Source organism: Glycine soja, chromosome 12 (genome assembly GCF_004193775.1).
Source record: "Glycine soja cultivar W05 chromosome 12, ASM419377v2, whole genome shotgun sequence".
Taxonomy (NCBI): domain Eukaryota; kingdom Viridiplantae; phylum Streptophyta; class Magnoliopsida; order Fabales; family Fabaceae; genus Glycine; species Glycine soja.
In genome coordinates this window covers 7,125,734-7,152,575 of record NC_041013.1, presented here as the reverse complement: position 1 = coordinate 7,152,575, position 26,842 = coordinate 7,125,734, and the positions used below count along the sequence as shown (strand labels likewise).

Here is a 26,842-nt window from a genome sequence, read left to right as displayed (position 1 = left end):
GTTGCAGATCAACAAGAGGAACAACAATTGTTTGTAGCAACTTGTTTTACAAGCAGTAGCTCAACTGAATGTTGGCTAGTGGATAGTGGTTGTACCAACCACATGACCCACGATCAAGAGCTTTTTAGAGAGTTGAATAGATCACAGGTATCAAAAGTTAGAATCGGAAATGGTGATCTTATCACTGTTGAAGGAAAGGGAACTGTAACCATTGAAAGTTGCACAAGTACAAAATTAATTTATGATGTTTTGTATGTACCTGAGATTGATCAAAACTTGCTAAGTGTGGGACAATTGGTTGAGAAGGGGTTTAAAGTCATCTTTGAAAATAAACACTGTTTGATTAAAGATGTCAATAACAAGAAAATTTTCAGTATCAAAATGAGAGGCAAAAGTTTCTCACTTGACCCACTGAAGGAGGAGCAAGCAGCCTATCCAGCTACTGTAAACAGTACAGAGGCTTGGCACAAAAGGTTAGGCCATTTTCATCATCCAGCTGTGCTGAACATGCAATGAAAGGAGTTGATTCATGGCTTACCTCACTTAGATTCTAAATTACCAAGCTGTGAAGCATGTCAATATGGCAAACAAGCAAGATTACCCTTCAAACAATCAACCTTGTGTGATTGTACACTTTATAACTCACAACTCAATACACACATATCAATACACATGTACTTCACCATTCATTATAGGTTCAATTTGTCACTTACTCACAATTTAAATTACAATTTTATAATATCAATATAATAATTTATACAAAATTTTTCCCACAACATGGGAAGTAAAATCCCTCAAACAATCATACATAATCATATTAAAATCATTGAATCAAAATCATAGATGAAAAATACAAAAACATTAAGAGCACTAGTTTATTAACTCATTCGTATAAGAACATCAATTGGTATGTCAAACACAATAATATTATATTTATAATGATAAGAAAAAATTATAATTCAATAAACATTTCAAAATAAATCAAAAAAACATCGCCAACAATAGCCAACACTTTCTCGGATATGAAGGAACCAAAATCTGCACGCCACATTTCTCTTAGCAACTTGAACAAGTCCTTCCCAATAACCTAATATATGTATATTTCTGTATATATCGTGCGAAGATAATAAAGAAGAAATTATTACAGCCTATGACTACCACTATATATAATCTTTGACAATCTTTACATAAGACATGTTTTCTTCGGATTCCACTGTAAACAATAAAAGTTTTTTTAAAATATAAATAAATCTTAATTATTTATGTTTTATTTAATGAAATTGTTTTCAAAATATTCTTTATTTAATAAGTTTAAAGACTTTTTTATGCTTAATATCAAATTTTAATGAATGATAATTTAAAAAAATATCCATTTTGTAATTAGGACTCACTTTTAACAAAGATAACTAATTTTTTCATAAGCCTAAAATATGTCTTATTTTACTTATAATTGAAACGAGAAGGAAGATTACATAAAAAAAATTTATAATTGAAATCAAGTTTTTTTAATTCTTTTTTGTCTATTAAGGAATGGTTGGAACAATAGAAGTATGGTGATCCTAATAACTTTTCCTAATTACTAAGACTCAATGTAACTTCAAGGTACTACTGTTAAATAGTTACAGAGAAATTCCGTACCTCATCGTGCAAGCGTTGGGTAGTTATATGAGGATTTGATGATCTTAAAAGAAGGTATAACTTTTTGATATTTGGTTGAACCCTTAATATCTTCTCCACGAAAACTGCATTAATAAGAACAGCTAGAACAACATAATGATATCGAACTAATTAATCCTCCCTTACTGAAAATATAAGAGTGAGAGATAGAAGAAGACGTACGTTTTGCTAAGAATCCCGTTGCACCGGTAATATACAGCCTTTTGATGAAATAGTATTCTTTTTCAATAAAAATATCACTAAGAAATAGTATTGATATTCCATTATAAATATCTTGTGAAAATCAAAGTTATTAATTATTCCTTTTAATTATTTTACTATATGTAAAGGTATAATTGGAAAAAAAAAATACAGTTACATTTGGTATTGTAAAACAACCAAAGTTTTGAAGGAAATAAAATATTATACCAACCAAATTTCAGGAATTGAGAGACCAATTAATTAGAATCTACCCCTCCATTCCTATAAAATTTGGTTGTTTTTAGTATTTTATCTTGCGAGTTAAATTCAGTCTTCTATGGGGTAATTTAACTAACATATTAACTATTTGTAGAATTTTAAAAACCTGAATTGTAGCATAAATAAATTTTTTAGTACATGGCTTGATGAAATTTCATCAAGATGTTGTGTATTTGTTAATTTCTTGTAAATATATAAAATTACAATCAAAAGTGGAGTTGATGCTAAAGTTTGACCGATGGTTTCTTGTTCCTCGGTGATGAAATGAATAGCAGACGACCATGAAAACACCAGCAAGCAGTAATCTCACCCAAACAAAATGCAATTAAGTGATTTGCAATAACTTTCAGCGTTAAGCAAAAACATATTTGTTGTGATTTAGAGTATTTCATTTGCGACTTAAAAAGCTTATCTCCAACTAGTATGTACATACGTACATGACTCAACCACAACTGAACATACCTACTCTCTACGCCGCCACCAAACATAGGCGGCAAATACATTGCCACCGCCGGACACCAAGTTATTCTTTGCACCATGGATCGTATTCAGGAGATAAGGTGAGGCAAATCAGGAAATTAAAAAAACAAAAAGTCAAAATTACCGTTTTTGAAACTTAAAGGAAAGGTGTTTTAAAATTGGGTAAAACCTAACGTTATATTTTAAAATTAAAAAACGAAAACTTACGGTCATCCTAGAAAGGTTCGATAGAGTATCAAATCATTAGGGTTAAATATAATTTTTTTCCTTATTTTTTAAAATATTTTTTTATTTTAAAATAAAGATATTTAATCTTATTTTTTAAATTCCATTATTTTAAAATAAAGACTTACACTCCAGTTTTATAAAATCCACAATTCTATTCTTTCAATCAAATTCAAAAATCAGTAAAAAAAAATTAACTTAATATAATCCAAATGTAATAATACGACATAATTTATATACTCTACGTCATAGTACGTATTAATATCTTCACAGTCACCTAAAAAAAAGAACTAAAAAATATATAATAAATAAATGACTATTCTAAGATAGGAGAATCAAAATTATAAATTTTAGAAAATAGAAAAATCAAGATCACAGACCGGATGAGTACAGTTTCTAAATTATTTGTTAAAGAATGAAAGAATCTTTAAAGACGCAAATTAACGAAAAATCTCGAAAGATATCTTCATTCAAGAATGAAGTAAAAGATAATGTCTTTAAATTCAAGTAGGCATAATTAACTCTAATTGCAGGGCAGGAACAAATGGTTCTAAGTAAAATTTCTCCGCCACCCACCCCAATCCACTGGCGTGCGACTGGGTTCCAAAACAAATCAAAATTTACCTAACAAATTTTTAGCATTACAACCAAGTTTCTTCCAATTACAACCACCATATCAAAATATCACAGCACTCATATTACGCCAAAAAATGCTGGCACCCCAATCATCCAAAGTTGGACCCTCAGGATATTTTACATTCGGTCTTCTCTCCTCCTCGGAGCACACGTGATGATTTCATCAACTCTAAGGATCATCTCAGCTGCCTCTGTTGAAGATAGCAATACAGCTTGCTTGACTTTGAATGCTTCGCATATCCCCCGTTCAGCCATGTCTCCAACCTTCCAGAAATACAGCACAGGCCAAAGTAGGTTAGCCAGACAGAAAATAGAGAGCACAGGATACTTTTCTCAGACTAACATAAACCAAGGTAAAATCCTGCTCTTACTAATCAGTTACAGACACACTAGTTTTTTTTTTATCAGCAAAAAATATGTATAGTATTATATAACGGTACCAGTGGTACCACACCAAAGACTATGTTATGCATTACACAACGTAAGTAATGCCTAAGGTTAAGTATGTATAGCAAAGTTGGATATAAATACTACATAACCCAAGGCAAGATAGCATCCGTCACCTATCACACTCTAGTTAATTAAAGGTATAGATCCTAAGTAATCCAGCATTAGGCACGTAACCAAGATGAACATGTCCACCAGGGATGTAAACAACAGACAGATATATATTGGAAATTTAGATGAGACACTTCAAGCTATATACCAAAAAATCAGTATAACCAGTTAATGGGGAAATCAAAAAAAGATCAGCTACCTACATAAAGACAACAATAAAACATTACAAATTAAATCAAAAAACATATGAAGATATTCCTGTGAGTGCACCTTGTACAACCAACCCAAGAGTAAAAAGAAATGTGGCAATATCATACATCCAGAATCCAGATGTGGCAATTCAAAAATGATGCTAACTCAAATAAATTCAACCAATACTAGTTTCAATACTTACAGAGCCAGAAATAACATCAATTCCAGCAGTACAGCCCTCCTTCTGATGCTCTGCACGGAGCTGAGAAATCAACTCAGCACTGTCCAAACCAGCATTATCAGCAATGATTGTTGGAATAGCCAAGAGTGCACGGGAGAATGCCTCAATAGCAAGAGACTTCTTTCCAGGAGTTTTCTTAGCCAATGCATCAACTTCTTTTGCCATCACCATCTCAGGCCACCCACCTCCAAGCAACACCCTGCTGTCATTGACAGTCTGAGATAGCACACACAAGGCATCATGCAATGACCTCTCAGCCTCATCAAGAACATGGTGGCTGCAACAAAAGTAGACATATCATACTTAGAGTGCAAATGAAAAAAACATTCATTCAAGTTTGTTGAAAAAAAAAAAAGATGTCTATTCATGCATAGAAAACACTCCAACACATGTCCAGCTCACAGTGCATCGATTGAAAAAATCAAAACTGGACAGGACTAAATAAAGAATAAAAGGCATAAACTAACTCAGTATGATGCTATGAGCACACATGAAGTCATGAAGACATGCATAAAAGCAAGTAGCATTCAAAATTCTAGCACTCAGAAGTTAAATCATTGGGCTCAATATGCATATCCAATATTCTGAAAGGAAATATATACGGGATTCTGGATGTGAAACTTCAATAAATCAGCATGGAAACAGCAAAAACGGAAGTAATATAATCCACCATGAATAGATAGTGATTATACTTGAATGGAACAAAAGATTAAAAAAAATCCTACTGCCAAAATATTAAAACTTCAGCTGACAAAAAGATTTGATATAATATGTTATCAACAATAAAATGCCTGACTATGTAAAAGAACACTTGAAAGGGGTTTTAAATAATAAAAGAGTAACAAGTACCTAGCACCTCTCAAAACTATTGTACATGCCTGCCCCATAGCAACACCAGAAAAATGAATCAGTTTATCCTCGCCAATCATAATCTCCTCAATAAGGTCGCAATGCCCAAGCTTAACAGACTCAGGATTGTCAAAGGTTGACGCAATTTCACCACCAGTTACCAAAGCCAGACGCTCAATACCATCAAAATCAGCATGCTCAATAGCCAATATTCCTGCATCAGCAAAGAGCTCCTCTGGAAAATTGTAAATCAACTGTCTGTTAACAAAACAGTTGATACCATGACCTATTATCTTCTGCACCTTTTCTCTCATTTTCTCTTTCTCAGCTGTTTCAATCTGAGCAACTCTAGCCATAGAATCAACACGAACACGTGCACCATATATCTTCACTTTGTCTGTGTCCATGGCAGTGTTTGCCACCAGTATCTTTGCATTCTCTATACGTTTGGGTTGTCCAATACCAATTTTCTTGTCAAGAATGAATCTGACCAAAACAAATTTAAAACAGACAGAGCTTACTTTTTACCCAGAGTAATGCAAGGATAAGCAATGCTTGGAAAATAAATAACAAGATTACTAATGCAAAATTATTCATTATGCAGGTAAGTGTAGAAGTTTATAATTTTTATAAGCATTTGACTTTATTTAAATGGCTTGAAAACTGCCTGTGCAACTCAATATGAAAAAGATACACCAGGATTCAATAAACAGGATGAAGCATTCCTATTTGCAAACTTCAAAATAATCTAACTTTAAGCAATATTACCCTTCATCTAAGAATGAATCCATTAATGAGCCTCCAGGTTTCTTTATAATCTGGATAGATTCTAAATTGGTGCTTCCCTGCATTTGAAACACATCGTTAAAAAGCTAGATACAAGAAATGAAAACATGAAAAGACATAGTTAACTTAATCACAATATAGCTCAAACTAATAAAAAAATCCTTTGAGGAATAATCACATCTGTTTGCATAGTCTGCAGAATAAAAAAATTGAATAACTATATTACAAGTTAACAAGTCAACTAAAGAGCACTTCCTACTTTAGATCATTTAAAAAAGGAAAAAAATATCTTCTCCAAATGAAAACTGCCATAATCCAGAAAAAAATTACCAAGTTCAACCAATTATTTCTGAGTCTTCACAAAGTATTCCAAACTCACTATTATGAAATCATCTTAAAACACTTAGTTCATTGTTATTTATGAAGTGGAAGAAATTTGAATAGCCACATTCATACTGTAAAAAATTATTATAAAACTGTCGAATCCTATTCATACACAAGTTTTTTGTAATCTAACTTCCTAATAACATACTTTTAAGTAAGTTTTCAGTCAAGTATGAAGAAAAATATATAGATCAAGATTGAATCTAGTATTTGAAGGCGAAAACTTGGCAAACAGCACAAACACTACTAACAAAATCTACCAAGATTGAAAACTGGCATTCAGTAGGATAGGCACAGTTCACCTTTAGTCTCATTACAGCATCCACAGCTAATTTTGCAAAATGCTCCTTGTCCTGTGAGAGAATCTTGGAGCTCAAAGTAGTCATTGCAATGTTCAATAAGTCTGACCTGAATTTCTCTGGACATTAAAGTAAATTAATGTATTAAATAATAGTAATAACAATGAATTAAAAGGTTACAGAGACAATGATACAACCCTGAAATATTCCTATCCAAAGGGGGATGAAACAACAATACCAGAATCTGCTTTATTGTCCACAACCTTCTCCAACAAAGCATTACGAGCACACTCTGCTGCCATTCGAAAACCTAAAAACAATGCGGAAAAAAAGGAAGTATAGATGAGGCAACACTGGAAGTTGGAAAGAAAACAAAAGATTGAAAATGGACATTATTTCATTGATTACTTTTATTACTACCTCTCAATCCCAACCATTAATTAGAAAGCCGGAAGGATTAAAATTTTAACACAGTAGGTTTAACATTCACTAGCTTCAAAGGAACATTCAAAGATGCTAGACATAAAAGGAAGACATGCTATTTAAAATGCAAATTAGAAATGCATGATGCCCAATAAGGGCGTGTTGCTTTCTTGTCCGGTATAATTACTTAATGGGTAAATTGCCTCGTACTCACAATGTGAATCAATAAAGTTGCAGTTAGAAAATTTATCAATAAGAAAACACCAACAAAATTTGCATCATAAGAGCAGTTGGACCATTTGAAAAACAAAGAAATGAACCTGATATTATTGTCATCGGATGAATCTTGGTTGCAACCAGCTTTTCTGCCTCCCTTAAAAGTTCACCAGCCAACACAACAACTGAGGTAGTTCCATCCCCAACTTCATCATCTTGAACTTTTGATATGTCTAACTTACATTAAGGATGATTATCTTATGATTTAAACATGCAAAGAAAGATCCACATCAATGCTCTAATTAATAACAGGACAGGTATTATAAACGGTGACCAAGTACGCGAGGCTCCCACCTAGTGTGGTCTGGATCAGGTATATACACAACCTTACCCCCACCCAAAACCCACAAGTAGAGAGGTTGTTTCCAAGATTTGAACCTGTGAACTATATAAGTCAAAAGCCAGAAACATTACCGATGTGTCCATGCTTGTCAAACTCTCAAGTTAACACCAAGACTCTTACAATTTTACGATTTTAGGTAAATAAAACAAGTTAACTCAACGTCAGATTTTTCTGGGTAAACTCTGCTAAATTAGTGTAAACTCACATAAACTCTCGAATGATGAAGCGAATTTGGATACAAATGTAGTTTTTGCCCCCCATTCACCCCAATAAAAGTATTTTACCAAGGCTCATATGGATTTGAAGAAATTAGCTTTTTATTTAAATGTTTTCACTTTAGTAACTTATGTATTTATGAATTTATATATGATTTGGTCATTTATGTTACTTTGATCTTATTTAGTACTAATGTACTACCTGACTTTATTATTTTAGTTTGTTAATTTGCTTTATTATGAAGTTTAAATGTTAAATTATTTTTGTGTAAATATTTTGTTGAGCATATGTCAACAATAGGTTTTTTTTAATATTGTTTTCACATTATGTAAACTCTTCCAACTTTACAAAGAGTTTAAAAGTCAACTCATAGAGATAAGTCTACGGAAGCTCCACAAGTTTACATCTAGAGTTTGACAACCTTGGATGCACCAACACTCACTTTTCTGGATGGCTATTATGCAATTGCAAGTTACAAATTGCTGGTCACCTCAAAGATAAACATGTAGCATATAACATTACCACCGGCTAAATTATTCAAAAACTTCTGCCAAATCCAAGATTAACGGGGATTCAGGAAGTCAGAGAGGCCAGTTTTCACATTGAACTTGTATGTTACTTTTCAAGACCAGCTTAAACAGAGGCATGGTTGGAAAGTTGTGAATGTCTATTTTTAAACTGTGTTTCCAGTGTTATCAATGGCAGCAAGTGGAAGGCAGAAGGCCAAAATTCCACCATATAACATGCCATTGCAGCCTATGGTGCCACCATAGTGGGCCTCCCTTCACGAATTGCCCGTGGTGGTTGGCAACAATTCTACCACACAATTCAGCCATTGCAGCAGTGGCGCCGCCATTTAACAACATTGGTATTTTCATTTTGGACTACCAGCAATGTCTAATGAGTAAGCAGAATTCAAATTCTTCTTGAAATGATAGTGAAGCTACATCTTCTTGGATCTAGCTGAACACAAGATTTGAATATCCCCCAGTTGGAGGCATGATCCAAAGTCATTTTTGATAAGCCACTCTCCTATACTTAAGGATGTTCCAAGGCCACTACTTATATGATTCTCATGCAGAAGAAGTTCTGGAGTTACTATTTTGAGGATTTAGAAGAGCCTTTTCTGCTTTTCTTCACTTATGCTGCATCACATTGGTGAGTTCCATTCAGTGATGAACTGCAACAAAGAACTTTTGTATCTCTTTTTGTGGATTCAGATAGAATATAAATGCATCTATCTAAAATTCTAACGTATATTTTAGTTTTTGCTCCAGACAGACATCACTTTGTTTTAGTTTGTTATGGAATGGAACCAGGACTTTGACATGTACTTTAGAAAATTCAAAACCTAGACTTTTTGCTTTGTAATCATTGCAGAGTTTTCCACGGTTAAAAATTATTAATTTAGTAACTTTCAAACCCTATTAATAGCATGAGCAAGCATTTCACATAGCTCTTTCCAAGATCCAACAAATTATAAGCTGCTTTCACCACAACAATAAAAAAATTACAAGGATACCAACAAGGACTTTAGCAGCTGGGTTATCAATATGGAGGGACTTCAAGATTGTAGCGCCATCATTCGTGACAGTAACTTCACGTCCTCTACCTGTTGACTGCAAAATTTTATCCTGCAGTTATCAAATCCAAGATATATAAATTAGTTATGAGTAGAAAATAAAATCATTTATTACCACCACATATAATGAGTGAAGAGGAGATTTTACCATTCCCTTTGGCCCCAAGGTTGTCTTCACTAAGTCAGCAATAGCCATGGCTCCAACAAAAGAAGCCTGCACAAGACCAAATCATAATACACACGGAGATAGAGTTAACCAACTTTCCCCTTACTCAAAAGGAACAGCACATGCTAATATTTTCTGGTACATATCAGAAGTAGTATATCAATCTTAACAAACCAAAACAAAACATAAAATCATTACAAGCTCACCATTCTGGCACGCTCTCCTTTTTCTTCACTAGCTTCATTTTTAAAAATGTTATCAATCTACAGCATTCACCACAAAAGAAATCCTCAGCTGAAGGGAAAAAAACGAGTAAGGAAAGAAAAATAACAAATTTAGTAGCTAGTAACTTACCGCCATTACAGGAATTCAAATGCAATCACCTGAATAGGGAAACATATCCTGTCAATAATCAATCATAGAAAAAGTATCTACATCTACATTCTATACTAAGGGAAGGCAGGCCAATTTGAAAATAATATTAACAAAAGCGCATAAAAAAATGGAGGCAGAGCCCCCCTCACCCTAAGGAGGCACTTCCCTATACATATATAGGGCCTGATTACATTGTTTGTTCCTTTCACCTTTCACAATAAACCACTCCTCTCATAATATATATCCACTCAGTTTACACTTATTAAAGCTACCTTTAAAAAGAGTGATTTTTCCTATATCACAATCTACCATCAAGCTACAATATAACACAAATCTACCAAAAGAACTGAAGAAAACCTTAATCAGTTAAGGTTGGCCCTAGGTTAAGCACTGCAAATGCAATTTTTAGTTCTATTAACTAACGCGTTCATAAATCTAAGTAAAATTAACGTCCAAGTATTCATTCACATCATCCTAACAAAAAAAGAAACAATCGGAGTTTGGCTCGGACAACAGAGAGGAGAATGGATTTATGCGAAGGTGAGAAATGGAAGAAAACACACACGATTTGAAATGCGAAATTGATGCACTGCGCAATGGAAAGGAACTTTGCGAACGAAGAGAACAACGAGAATTGAAATGCATGAAGTAGTTAAAATAAGCAAAAAAAAAAAAAAAACCGAGAAAAAAGAGAGAGAGCGACCGCGGAAGAAAGTAGGGTTCGAGAAGCGACTGAGAGTTCAGATGCGAATGGAGAGCGCGAGGGTTTTGGGCGTGTGAAAATATGGGTTTATACTTCACAAATACAACCTTCTAAAACGTTTCGTTTTAAGTTTTAACCCACAGTTTTTTTTTTGTGAATTCCCACGGCATGATGATGACTGGGCTTACTCTTATTATTGTTGGTAATTGTTATTTCTTAAGGCAATTGCTTCTTGCATCCCACAAAATACTTCCTGCACCTCCTATAATTTTGAAAATTTTACAATATCTCGAAACTACCCTACAGCCTCCTTTGTTGATGTTACAGATTAGGTAATCTGTAAGGTAATTTTTCCAGATCCCATTATCCCTATTTGTGATAGCTGCATTCTATATTGGGTGATCCCAAATGCCATAAATATTCAAAATTTTGTTATGAATTATCTAATATGGAGTATTTTTTATCAATTCCATATTAGGTAATCCATAATATAACTTTTTATGTTCTAGATTGCTCTTTTTGGATTATAAAATTTATATTTTGGATTACCTATTCCAAAATTGATGAAAATACTCCTATTTTGAATTAATCAATCTGTAATGGTGACCAACAATACATTTGGTGCTTTCTCACCCATTTATTATTGATTATATACTTTGAGGTCCTTTTGTCACAAAACTCCAATGGTCCCATGAACCAAAAGCTTGAAGCTTGTGAACCTAAATATGCGACAATAATCAAACTATAAGTTATCCTTTCTACGTTGAAGGGATACAAGAATCCTTTGTGTGGTACTATATATAGTTTTGTCCCATCTTGTGGCATGATGGCTTCCCACTTCTTAACATGTCTAATGCCAAATACATGATCCACCAGATATTTTACAACAATAAGTCACTGTATGTGTCCAATGTCGTGTTTTTAAGTTCAAACACTAAGAATTTGTCTTCCATGTACACAAAATCACACTCTTTTAGGTATGGGGTTGGCTCTTGCTCCCAACCCAAGTGAGATATTCTTGTTGTTGGGATGTGACTTGCACAAAGGGGTGGTGAATGTGACAGTGGAAGATGAAGAGTGTTGGATTTGAGATGGAGGTTAAGACCTTTGTTAAGGTTTTGGGAAACCGACGGAGAGAGAAGGAACCATCAATGACGGAAAGGACGTACAAAGGGAATGTGCACTGTTATGGAGGTAAAGGCAATTTTGGGATTTTAAAAATCATGGTGGTGCAATTAGCAAATCATGGAGTGTTGGTCTTCACTCAATTTAACTTATTGGGCTTATTGTATTTGGTATATGAATAAAATATGGGCCTTTTCAGATTATGTAGTTGCTTGTATGAAATTTTTTATTGGCTTTCTACACCTTCAATGTTGCTTCCTATACTTTTTTTAAGCTCTCAAAATAACTTATACAGAATAATAATCATACCAGTGTCCCCATCTAACTTTAAAAAATATAAAATAAAAAAAATATAAAAAAAAAAGATAATACCTAACTCCTCTATTATTAAAAATATCTATTTGAGTCTCTCTAGTCTTATCCCTATCAATCATCCACTCAAGTTGCTTGTAATTGTGTGTCAAAAAACAAACAAACCAACAAATTATCTAAGTATAATTTTGAGAATCCTTAAATAAAGAAATATAACTATTATAGCTAGGCAGTTAATCATGTACCTCCAAAAGAAAGTTGAATGAACAAAAATGTCCAATTTTTTCTTCTATCTTCCTCCTCTAGTATCACACGTCGACCCTCCACTTGCTCTGTGTCGCCCTTCACCCTCCCCTCCAACATCCTCTAGTAATGTTGTCACCCACCACTACACCAACTTCAAACTCTGATCCCATCGCCCCACAAACGACCCATCGTCACAAAAAACCGCAAATCAAAACAACACAATTGTGCCACACTAGCACACCGCACACCACCACTGTGAGACACCTAGAAAGGAAATCACATATCTAAATCATCACCATGAGAAACGGTTTGAGTAAGAAGAGTATATGAAGGAGGGGATTATAGTTTGAGTTTTGAGTTTGAAGCTTCTCGCATTAGTTATTCTAGAAGAAGAAAAATACTATTTTGGAAAAATTATTCTTGGAGTGTTTATGTAATAGCTATTTCAAAATACATATACACTTTCAAAAAAGCTATTATAGGCTAGGAAAAATCTCATTCCATAGTAGTTTTTTATAAAGAATTTTTCTATTCCGAAATAGTATTCCAGAAGTGTATATGTACTCAAGAATAACTATATGGTTTTGGAATGGGCATTTCAGTAAAAAAGGCTAATATGACTTCTCTTGCACTTCGATGGGATTTTTGACAAAGTGGTGAGGAATGGAGAGCAATGAGGCACAACAAAGGAATGAAAAAGGATGGGAGGATCTAGTGGATAAGCATACTCGGAAAGTGGTAGCAAAATGCCCCCAGTGACAGATTGCAGCCTTGCATGGTAGTTTGAAGATATTTCAAAATTGAGAGGTGCAAGATTCAAAAGCCTTGTAGCTATGTAAAAATCAAAGATAACACAAGATGAAGAACACACTTTTTGTTCATTTTAGGCCCTCGTTACTACAAGGAAAAGCTTGCCCATTTGAACCTCATCTTATATCAATTGGACCATGCCTTTTGGTTAAAAATAATAGGACAAAATATATTTTTAGTCCCTCAATTATTCAAGGTTTTGATTTTTAGTTCATGAACTTTTATTTAACCAGTCTTGATCCTCAAATTATTTTTTCATTTTATTTTTTTTCCTATCGTTAAGTTTCTTTGTTAAATGATGTGGCATTGAATTTCTAAGGGTGTATTTGGTTTGCATTTTTATTTTCTATTTTCATTTTCAAAAGATTAGAATTCTGAAAACATGTTTGGTTTGACTTCTTGTCTTCTGCTTTCAAGAAATAAAAATACTGAAAATACGTTTTCAAAAGGAAATATATTTTTAGATTTGCTTAAAATTACATTCCTTGCCACCACATTTTTATTTTACCCAAAATGAGGTTCCTGGTTTCAATTGAAAACGAGATTTTATTGTTTTCAGTTTTTAGTTCGTTTGAGAAAATATTTTCACTGAAAATATTTTCAAAAATCCAACCAAATGTATTTCTATCACCATTTTTTATTTTCAATGAAAATGAAAACAGAAAACAGTCAAACCAAACACCCCCTAATTATTTTAAAATATTAGTGGTGATTTTTATTTTTTGACTGTTAAAAAGCAACATAAGTTGATTGGCTAGTCATTTAAAATGTGTTTAATAATTTTTTTGGCCATTAAAGACCGCTAGTAATTGCATTCCTAAACAGTAAATCTCAAACATATAATACCTTCCAAATTCCAAATGAAAACGTTAACTTTCAAAATACTAACTTTTCCTCAAACAAATTCATGTTTTTGTCGTGTTTCCATTTTCCTTCAAAGAAAACAAACCCTCCAAACTCCTCCTCACCGACGACGACCTCTCCATCGTCATCGCCAAGCCCAACTGTAGCGGCGGTGGCAATGAGCTCCTTTCTTCTTTCGTCAGCCGCTAGCAGAACCGCGACACCAACCTCGATCGGGTCCTCATCCCTTTCAAGCCTGTCGCCTCCATGTCCGATAGGTCACTCACTCCCCCACCGCGACCTCCCCACCCCACCACCATTTAACCGTGGCGGCACACCAATCTAATATGTGTTATTTGTTTTAATGAGAAATTTAAGTTTTGAATTCATCAACCAGTGGCTTGTTATCTCACATGAGTCACCAAAAAGAAAGGATTTTGGTTCAATAATGTATTTTTACTTTTTAACTATGATTGTTTTGACTCGTATGCTTGTGTGCAATTGTTATCTATTCAGTTTAGCTTTTGTTATTATTTTGAAGCTTCTTGCTGAGATAGTTAGTTAAACTACTTGGTGAAACTGAGGAATATGGTCATGGTGTAAACAATTTTTAGCAGTTTCTTAACTATAAGATTTTTTTTTCCACAAATCAAATATCACATCATTAGTTAACAAATTAGACTATAGAGACTAAAAACAAAACAGAAAAATAATTCAAAAACCAAGATCAATCAAATAAAAATTTAGGAACTAAAAGCAAAAACCTTAAGACCCATTTGGGGTGAACACCCATTTGACAATTGCACTTTTTGTTACCATCAATACCATCACCTCTATCATCATCACCAACATAGTCATTATCATCACTATCAATACCACCTCCGTCACCACTATCAATATTGTCACAACCATCATCACTACCATCACACCACCACTAGCTGCTGACACCAACACCGCTACCATCATTGTTACTGTCACCACTACCAACGTGACACCACCATCATTGTCACCGTCGTTGTCATCACTTCTATCACCAATATCATCTCTGTTATCACCAATATTGGCATCGACACCATCGACATCACTATCACCACTAATGTCTCTATCATCTTCATCATTGATACTATTATCATTGTCATCACTCCCCACACAAAAGTACTTTTAAAATAATTTCAATATGATATGAAACTTTCAAAATGATTTTATTTTAAAACTAATTATATTTTAAAACCTAATTTTAATTTTTTTTAAACTAAAACTAAAAATTGATTATTATTTTTAAATTTTCTAAAACTCAAACCTAAAATCCACCCCAAACATAATAGAGGGGAAAAAAATATTTTGTCCAAAATAATATTACTAAACTAAACTACAATAGCAAAATGTTCCTCCTATGCTTTTCACCAGACCAATCCTTGTTTGGTTGCTATAGTCTTTGAAGAAATTTTCAATAAAAAATGATAAAGTCTTTGAAGAAATTTCTTACACACTCACATATCGTGTTAATACAGTAAAATTGTATAGTTGCTAAATCTTCGAAGAAATTGTCAACAATAAAAAGAACAAAGTCATTGAAGAAATTTCTTAGAAGCAAATTATGCATGGAGCCCGCACCCGCCTCTACGTACATACATACTTTTATCCACATACATGTATATATAAATCCTCATTCCCATAAAAGAATGAAACTTTATTAGGACATAAATAATGTAAATTTCCATGATCTTACAGGCAAGAATGCAAGACCAGGACCAATGTGAATTAATGACGATTTTCTGTTATGATTTACTGACAACAGATACAATTCCAGATATTCTCCGGCAAAACAATTTAAATAAATCCATCAATTAGGATTTGTTTATATTGTTATAGTAGTATTGTATGCTACTTCAGAATTGGTCATAATAGTGACCTGTTGTTTGATTTTCGCCCCCACATGGGAGATCAAAAGTCTCACGGCTCTTTGAGATGATGAATAAAAAACAGGAAAGAATAAAATCCACTGAATCGGATTTTTCAACAAGCCCAGTTGGTGTTTCATTCTAACTAGACAATCACTATGGATATATAAACCTGCTTTGATTGGTTTTTGGGTCCTATCAGGCAATTGGATGGTTATCTTAGTTACACGTATATCTAATGTCTCTTGTTGAAAGGATCCTCGTCACTGGTGACATCATTTTTTTTTTATCACATATTTTCACTTTTTTTTTTATCACTTAATCTTGTTCTAATAATAATAGGATTATTTCAGGTCAATCATTGTTAACTATAACTATAATGACCAGTTAGTACATAAAAAACTTCAACCCTTATTAATTAAAAGTACTGATTAATTATAAGATAAAATATATTTTTACTTTTCAAAATAATTTGAAATATTAGTTTTAGACGTTCCTGGAAAATTTTACTACATATTTAATACTTATATTTTAATAAAAGCACGTTTTTAAGTTTCTAATAAATAAAATAAAATCATATACAGATTATTTAAATTACAAATATATTTCAATATATATTCTTGGTGTTGAAAGGATCATCGATCACCAGTTAAGTCATTAATGTTATTCAATACTAATAATGTTTAAAAATATATAAAACAAAATATATTTTTTTTCTCAAAATATTAATTTCATTTTCCAGAAGAAATTAATAATTTTTATATTTATAGTTAATAAAACTACGTGTTTTTAGTTTATGATAAGGCACTAAAACCATATACAAATTCTAAGTGTTGTACTATGTCAATATCTCTCGTGCATAAAAAAACATTTAATGGAAGAGATTAGTTCTTAAATGAATTTCATTTCCACGATAATTAGTTTTTAATTTTTTTATCAAAGAATACATTGATTCACACCAAAAAAAAAATATCTCCACGTCTCTGTTGTTGAAAGCGCTATCGTCATCAATTACGTCCTTTTATTGTTGTTGTCGCACATTTGCGACTGAAGAGTCATTAATGTTTTTTTTAAAATAATGTTAATCAGTATTATTGTATTAATACTGATTAAAAATAAAAATATAGTATCTCCAAATTATTTGAAAATACTATTGATTTTAATTTTAAGAAGAAAAACATGTTGTTAGCATTTGAGACCAAAATTATATCACTTTTGATAGATATAAAAACTAAACTTATATTAACTTTTTATAATAAAAAAATAAATTAAAATTTGAAATATTTTGAAGAAAATAACATGTTGGATCCAAAAGTATATATGAAAATATTATCAGTGTATTTTATTATGATCCTTAATATAATTTCATCATAATTTTTTACTAAAATATATTTATTCATTAGTAGTATTTTTTTTTTAATTCTACTCATTATGAAGTTCCTAGGACGGAGGGATGTTGTAGTGGGTCGGGGGGGGGGGGGGATCGGAATGGCCCCCTTGATTTTTTACAAGTTACATTTTTTAATATATATATATATATATATATATATATATAATATTAATATTAAATTAATTATTTGTATTTTGAAATTAGATATTGATATTTTAGTGTTACTTAACTTTTATTCTTTTATTAAGCATTTTCTTCTCCTTTTATAATTATTATTGTGAAGATTATGACGTCCTTTCACCTTTTTAGATGAATATTCTATTTTCTTTTAAAGTTATATTATAGAGATAATTATATATTTTTTTACACAAAATATTTGAATATTATTTTTTAATAGTATTTTCAATTTATCACTCATTGTTTCAATGATTATAAATAATTGCATTTACAAGACTTTATTAGTATTTCTTTTATAATAAGGAATATATAATTCGTGAAAGTTATTTTGTGACATGTAAAGTTATCAATATTTGTGTTTTTTTTAAGGCAATATTTGTAATCTTGGATCTTAAAAAACTTTTAATTCATCTTACGATACTAATTAATGATTATAAAATTAATATTTTGAATATATATATATATATATATATATATATATATATATATATATATATATATATATTGTATATTTGATGAATGAAATTTGACTCCTTTACGATATATTCCTGGCTCTGTGCTTGACTGTGTATGTGCATAACAGCATATATTAGATAAGATATCCCACCAGTCCATTCGAATCTTCAGATTTTAGATAGTTCATTCAACATGACCCTACCAACTTATACAAATCAAGATCAACAAAATCATAATGATTATTACTAGTATAATAATAACTAGCTGAAGTTGAGTTGTAATTTTATGAGTCACGTAAAACGTGCAAAACATGTATATAAATAATGGAGTATACGTAGACCATATATTTTCCACAAAATAGAAAAATAGGACAAGATTGTTGATTACTGACTGCGCATGTGTACTGTTTTGGGTGAACCAATGTTGGAAGATGAACGCTCTCGATTTTGGGTTCATAAATATCAATATCACTGATTTAGGATGAGTGTCTAATTACAAGACATTCAAATTAAAGGCTTAATCAATCAAGAAGTAGCATTTACCTTTAACAAATTTTGATAGAATCACCTTCATAATTAACTTCTTTTATAACCATTACTCTCAAAAAGTAACATTTACCTTTAATAAATTTTGATTCTTAAAATAAATATTTTACATTAGATGGAAACTAAATTACTCTATCCAACTAATTAGTTTATAAGCAACTCAAGTACCTTACCAAACACACTACCTTAAAAATAAATATAATTTGAGGAAAAACAAAATTTACCTAAAATTAAAAGACTAAAAATAAATTTAAGCCTTTTAACTGTAAAATCAATTGATATTTTCTTTCTTTTTAACTAATAATTCAATTATATATATATATATATATATATATATATATATATATATATATATTATTTTGTAATTCCTTAATTTTTTTTTATCAAAGTTTAAAGTTTTCGTAATCATAGAATATTTATAAGTTATTGTTAAAATATTGTTTCATTAATTTAAATAATTTTTTTATATATTTCTAAAATCAAATTTTCAAATACTTATATTCTTAATATTTTTATTATCATCCAAATAAAATAAAGTTTTACCAACTAAATTAATATTTCATATTTATAAGTATTTGTAAAATGTCATAAGCAAAAAAAAGTATTTGAAAAAATGTACAACAGATTTGATGATGACGATTTGACCAACAAAACTTTGTCGGTAAATAAACTCATATTTTAAAAGAAAATGAGTTTGATGTCTGTTGTCAATATAATTTTTTTGTTGATAAATAATTTATAGATGATAAACTCTGAAGACCTGACTTATATAAAGTCTTGTTATTATAAGAAAAATATCACGAATTAACGATATCGATACATGCCATATACATATGAAAATTTGTTTTATGTGCGGCTTTTCACTTTTCTGGGGTCAATAGAAAACATTTTTGCAATTGATCCCAAATTTTCTGGGTATTGAAAAGTAAACAAACTTCTTACTTTAGGAAAAATATGAAGTCGTGATTTGAATAAGACTAAATCAATGACGCACAATCAAACCTTTTATGTGCGGCAAATTTTGAATGAAAAGTTCAAATAGTCAAATAATGATAAATAATATATAATTCGAAAATTTTAAATATTTTTTGTTTTTATATTATTATTACTTTGTTTGTTAACATTAATGACATCTCCACTAAATGCGTAGATTACTTGAAATCTGACATAAAATTGTTCTAATTTAAAAAGAGATTAAAATAAAGTTATTTTCAATAAAAAATACTTATGTTCTATAAAAAAAACAGCAATATTACTGATCATTGGTTTTAAAAAAGTATACAATTAAAACTTCTAAACTTGAAAAGGTCATTGAAATATATTAAGGATATGATTGACTGGCATAACTGTCTTATTTGGTTTTATAAGTCATTCGATGTATTAATATAATATGTGATAATTTTATCATATTATATTGGTCCAGTGCATCTTTTTATATCGAGAAGATAATTGGGTTAAGTACCAATAAGATAGTTATACACACTTTTACTTGGTTAGGAACCAACATGAAAGTCCAGCGCATCTTTTTAAATAATATCTTTTATCTTATATATTGATTTTATAATATTTTTTGCATATAAATTTGAAATCAAATAATTATTATTCAAATATTTTTTAAATAAAATATCTGAATAATAATTATAATTATCTTATAGAACTCTTTTATAATTTTACAATATGTTTTTACGATTGTTAGGATTTCAATATATACATATATAATTTTAATGAAATAGTGATTTTATGATCATTTGATTATAATGTATAATCTTATATCATTATTTGATCCATGATAAAGACAAGATAAAATAACACAATAGATGTTTTGGTGGTTATGGGTAAAACTTATTTTATTTTTATCTTGTCTTGCTTTTATCTTCATTTCATTATTATATTCTATTCCAACATAACTTGACCCAACGGGTCCCAAATTATGGTAGGAAAATTTTATATTATTTTCCAATTATAAATTATCTTACAATTAAAAATTATTCACATTTATAATATTACTTTGAAAACCTTTATATTAATAATATGATAAGATAAACTCTGATGTTATTTGTATTGGTTGCTAAGTAAAATCATCTAGGTGAAGTGAACTAATTGATGCAATTGATAAAGTTTATATATCATTTGAAATAGTATAGGGTAGAGAAACAATTTTGCTTCCACGCTCAACAAGATGCTGTTGTCTGATTGAAGTTTCATAGAACACAACAAAATCAATAAATTAATAATATTATTACATGTGGTTGAATTTTGACTCTCGTATTCAAGTTTGGGTGCGAAGGGTGATATTTTTTTCTATCCAAGTTTGAAATGGTTTATGGTTACATTGTCAAGATTTGAACTTAACCATCACTTAAAACATGTGATAATTAAACTTGAGTTGCCTAAAATGCATGATTCATGAAGGTCGAGTGGTAGGTAGATGCTTCATCATTCAAGAAATTAAGGCATGTATGGTAATATCCAGTAATAGAATGCACATCAAGTCGAGGAAGGTGAATGAGAACAAAAATACAAAGGCTGCGTATGTAAGGAGTGTGGTATAGTATAAAGAGAAGCATAAACTCATATAATAAAATAATAAATAATGGGAAATGTAAAGTTTGCTGCTAACAATACAACTTTTTTGAAAATGAAATTTGTTGCAAAAAGAAACGTGATACACTAGAAGATATTATTTGAGTATTGATTTTCATTGGCTGCAATGGTGGGAAATGGGAACATTGTGAGATTTTGTATGTATGCACAGCTAGCTAAGCTAGGTGCACGGCGCGTGTCAGTCTTTTTACCTGCAGCATTGCAGCAATCTTTTGCTAGCTGCCGGAAAGCCACGGGCCCATGCATGGCCACCATTTTATCATGGTATATCGATCAGCAAATAAGTCAACCAGAGGATAGTTTGAGTGTAAATAAATAATATATTAGAATTATGAGAATTTTTTATTAAAAAATATTAATTTGTTAAATTTGGTAGAAATAGGATTTAAATTTAGAATCTCTTATTTTTTAAACTCTTATTCTTAACTATCAAATCAATCTCATGTATTCTAAAATTATGAGACGTATAAAAATGAAGATAAACTCATCTTACTTGGATTTTATTTCCCAAAAAATATACTCTTCGAAATGAGTAAAAAACTTAAAATGTGATTAAATCTTAAATTAATAATTAATTTGATTGATTCAAAAAGGATTAAAACTTACAAAAAAATATCTCAAGGTCTCGTTGAAAAAACTAAAAAGAAAAAACTCATCTCAATCCCAATTCGTTTCATGCTTATCATTATGTTCTTGGATATTAATTTATCAAAAAATTATATGTACGTTGCCATTGCCGACAACTAGCTAGCTAGTAGCGCCGAAAAACCAATCTGCATGATGCAGTAACAGTCCAAAAACAGTGTCTGCATGTCTCAGTCTGTTCGAATCTAAACACCTTCATTTCCATATCCAACTATTCCTCGTGGGATTTCGGTTCCACATGGTTTAGTTCTTTAGTTTTAATTGAATACGTACTAAGCATTTCGTATATATTTTTTCCGCAATTTAATTTGTTGCGTTCATTTTGCGAACCATTCCTTTTGCAAGATGAAGAAAGAGTTTGAAACAATCGGCTTCTTTTTCTTTTCAATATTAAAAGTTAGTAATTTTTAAGTAATAATGTGACTGTGGGCTAGCTTAATTGGCTCTTCAAATTTAGTATAATAAAATAAATAATATAATAGTATGTTATAATTTTATTAAATAATTACCTTCAATATTTGATTGACAGGTTTATGTTAATGCATTCTGTAATCTTTGAATTGTCTAAATTTTGTCTATGTGTATTGGTAATTATTCTAATTCTGGAACCTTTGAATTGCCAAAATGAAATAGAGCCATGTCAAAATGAATTGGTAATTACAGACTGGTTGTTAATACCATTGATAGATATGTAAATCTTATGTGAATACGCAAGAGAGTGGCAACTTAAAATGTCTCTGTTAGCAGCATTTGATTTGGTCAACAACACTTCTTTTTGCTGTAAATTATAAGGAATGGAAATACATAGAGCGTGTATAGTCTCTACAATGCTTATACTTTTAGTGTTGACAATGTACAACATAAATACTTAGGGTGATGCTGACTGATAATGCACCTTGGAATGCTATAGCTAGAGATGCTAAGAATATATTATCTTTTATTTGTATAAATTTTTTTGTTGTGTTCTTTCTTGTATCAACGATTCTGGCATTTATTCTTAATTCATGTTACTGTTGCGTCTGTGTGATTGTTCTATAGGATGACAATCTATGTTAGGTCATATATTTACAACTTGTGTAGGTTTAGTAAAATGTAAAATAAAGCTGGATAGTTAATTTGAGCTATTCTCTTGAAAAAAAATTAGTGTGGAAAATACTTCTATCAATTATTTTCGGTGTGGCAAATAAAGTTGGATAGCTAATTTTATTATTATAATGGATATATGCTTAATCTCTCATCTACAAATATCCTCCAAGTTGTTATGCCATTGGATTCTCTTGTGGGCTATAGACTGAGCAATACACTCACTAGACAAGAGCATTTAATTGTTGTCAAATGAAAAATCATGTAGCAAAATTTGGTAATGGATTCTCTTGCATTGAATTGTTTGAACATGGTTTATAAGGAACTAAACGAATGGGATTCAAGAAATGGTTGCAATATTCCTAAACATGATTGGTCATGGAATAGACAATAGGATGATACAAGAAAGGTCTCAACACTCACAAGAGTCTGAAATTAGACATTTTCATAAAGTATTAGTTGCTTGTCTTAGACTAACCTTCAAATACATCAAACCAAAAGATTTTAGGTTTCGTTATGTTGATCCAAAAATTAAAAATTATCAACGGTATTGACCATTTTTCAAGAATGTTATAGGAGCAATGGATGGTACTCATATATCATACATGGTTCGTCCTAGCGAATAACATAAATTTATTGGACGAAAAGGACACCCAACACAAAATGTAATGGTTGTTTGTGATTGGAACATGTGTTATATATTTGCATTATTAGGATGGAAAGACACTCCACATGATGCATGTTGTTTGAGAATGTCCTCACAATTCCCATCATGAATTTTCCTCATCCTTCTCTAGGTATATGTTTCTTATAATTTAAATTTATTTAGATTTGAATGGAAATCGAAATTTAAATGACAATATTTATTTTTCTTTATTAGGTAAATATTACTTGGTGGATTATGGTTATTCAACACCAATAAGATATGTTGGTACATATAGAAGTAAATGTTATCATCTCTCGGATTTTAGGCGCCGATGTGGAATTAATAATTACAATGAAATATTCAATTATTGTCATTTAAGTTTAAAATGCACAATTGAAATGACTTTTGGGGTATGGAAAAATAGGTTCACAATTTTATACTAGATGTCTAAGTTCAAATTTAAAACAGAGTTCAAATAGTTAGTGTAACAATGGTTGTCCACAACTTTATTAGAAGAAAAAACAATATGAATTAGTGTAACAATGGTTGTCCACAACTTTATTAGAAGAAAAAACAATATAAATTTCAACGTTATGAAGATGAAAATAATTCTTATATTTGTGAAGAAAGATGAATATTGTTCGAGATTTAATCATAGATAAAATTATAGAACATACATAATCTAATTAATCATGTTATTTATATTACAAATGTATTATATTTTTTATCGTGTACCTAAATTTGGAGTATAATGAATTAATTATTTTTGTTTGATTGATTATATTTTATTTTAATTATTGTATTAGTTTTTATTTCTCATAACTTGATTAGTTAAAATATATTTTTTATGTGTATATTTTAATAATTTTTGCAAACTTATTGTTTGTTATTAATAATATTACCACCAATTTTTAACAAGATGTAATAATATATTATCAATTCAAATATATTAATAAAATAATGAAATAATTTATTATAGTATTTATATTATAAAATCTATGCATATTTTGTTAATTATATAGTTCAACATACTTTTCCAACAAAATCACTCAAACAAGCTTTTTTAAAAAAAAAGTACTTTTAGAATAAAATTATCCAAACATAAATCAAGTTACATCCAACTTACTTTTATCTAAACTTTTTAAAAATCTTAGTTTAGTTGAACTTAACTTTTTAACTTTAATCCAAACACATTCTCAATTATTCTCAATTGTACAACTCAAATTTGAATATTCTAATTATTCTCAATTGTACAACTCAAATTTGAATATTCTAATTAAGTAAAAATAACGATGAAAGGCATTTTAAAGCTTTACTTTGTGAAAGATTCCAAACAATGGATGAAAGGCGTTTTAAGGTTGTTTTCAATCCTTTCATAATTTTCCCTTTGTAAATCAACTATTCCAAAGGAACCAAAAGAAAAATAGCAAAGGGTTATATTGCTACAAAGACAATAAAAGAGGTGTTCATGGATTGGATTGAGTTGGGTTTAACTAAACCTATCACCTAACCCGATCAAAATTTTATTGGTTGGATTGAGTTGGGTTTGTGTAATTTTTTTACAAACTCCAACCGACCCAACGCCAATCATAAAAAAAGTTGGGTCAGATAGGGTTAATTAGGCCTTAATATAAAATTATTTTTTTATTTCTTAAAATTTATAACAATAATTTATTTTTGCCTAAAGTTTTATAAATATGTAATGACTAACACTCAAAAAAGATCAAATTGTAAAAATATTTGATTAATAGAATTAATGATTTCAATGTTAATATAATATTTTTATTTTAGATAAAAATAAAGTATCATATTAACATGCAAAAACATAAGCAAAATCAAGGAAGAGATAAAAATGACAACGTAAAAAAGAAAAAAATATCACGGGTGATTTAATTTAATAAACTTTGTGAGCTAAAAATTACTAAGAGATTTTGTTTTTAACAATTAATTTATATATAATGATAAATTAAATTATATGATATGATATGAGTCAAATTCAAAAAATCAAATCTTAATTGTATTAGATTGAATTTAACTCAAATACTTTAAAAATTCAAGGTAATATAATTGTGTCAGATTGAATCATGGATACAATCAAAATCTCAAGCACTCCTAGACAATAATACTTTTTTTGTTATATATCTTTTTTTAATACTTGGGATATGTGTGTCACTTTATGTATATATTTTGTTTTTTCGTCTTCCTTCCGCTCTCTTGCCTTCATATTTTTGTCAAAAACTAAAATATTATAACAATTTGTTAGTTTTAAGTGATTCACGTAACAAAGAATGCATAACACGAAAATGGAAACATTTGTATTCGTTCTTTCGTTTGGTAATCAAAGAAAGACAATTGCTTCTTGCATCCTCACAATTGCTTCCTGCACCTAATTAATTCAAAATGTAAAATTATATTTTGAAATAATCCTTCCAAAAGCTTAAAAAGATGTATGAAACAAATTTTAAGGTGCAGGAAGCAACTGCATCAAGAAAGTGACCCTAAACCAAGGCCATTAGATTTTATGTTTCGTCCAAGATATTAGATATTCATTAAATATTAAATATCGTAGTCAAATGCTACAATAATATATACTTAAATTAAATAATATGAATAAATGTATAAATACTCTAGTATTATTATGTGTTTTTTAATTATTTATTAATCAAAGTATATGTTTGAAATGCATTAATTTCAATGTTAATACAATATTTATTTTTTATTTATTAAATAACATATAATGTAATTAAAATGTAATTAAATATTATATTCATCAAATATAATATATTTTTGAAATACCTATTAAATGTAACAAATAACTAGAGAGGAAGAATAAGGATGATGATAATTAATATATAAAAATATGAAACTGAAATTAAGAAAGAGTTTCATATTCAAGTATTTTTTATTTATTTAAACAGCATTCAAGTCTATTTTACTTTTCTATAAATGAAAAGTCGTATATTTATTTTTTTGACTGAAAAAGTTGTATATATTAAATATAATATAGTATTAATTAGAAATAATAAATTAATATTTTTAATAAATATATGAGTTTTTCAGTCAAAAAATAAATATATGACTTTTCATTTATATAATATATTTAATTAATATATGAAAACCTGCAGTATTTTTTTTATTAATACAACAATTTCATAACATTACAGTAAAATTTAATATTAGAAATACTTT

At 30.0% G+C, this 26,842-nt stretch overlaps 1 protein-coding gene across 1 annotated transcript; it reads right to left on the bottom strand.

Moving 5' to 3' along the window:
- Window positions 1-3,281: 3,281 nt before the first annotated feature.
- On the bottom strand, window positions 3,282-10,967 carry LOC114379324 (T-complex protein 1 subunit beta). Its single transcript, XM_028337965.1, has 12 exons — window positions 10,871-10,967; window positions 10,147-10,175; window positions 9,999-10,055; window positions 9,775-9,840; window positions 9,567-9,678; window positions 7,530-7,658; window positions 7,025-7,096; window positions 6,790-6,905; window positions 6,086-6,162; window positions 5,318-5,803; window positions 4,430-4,745; window positions 3,282-3,741 (listed from the first exon to the last, which is right to left on the bottom strand). Exons 2-12 carry the CDS (start codon window positions 10,150-10,152, stop codon window positions 3,595-3,597), a joined length of 1,584 nt encoding a protein of 527 aa, XP_028193766.1. The 5' UTR covers window positions 10,153-10,175; window positions 10,871-10,967; the 3' UTR covers window positions 3,282-3,594.
- Window positions 10,968-26,842: the final 15,875 nt, after the last annotated feature.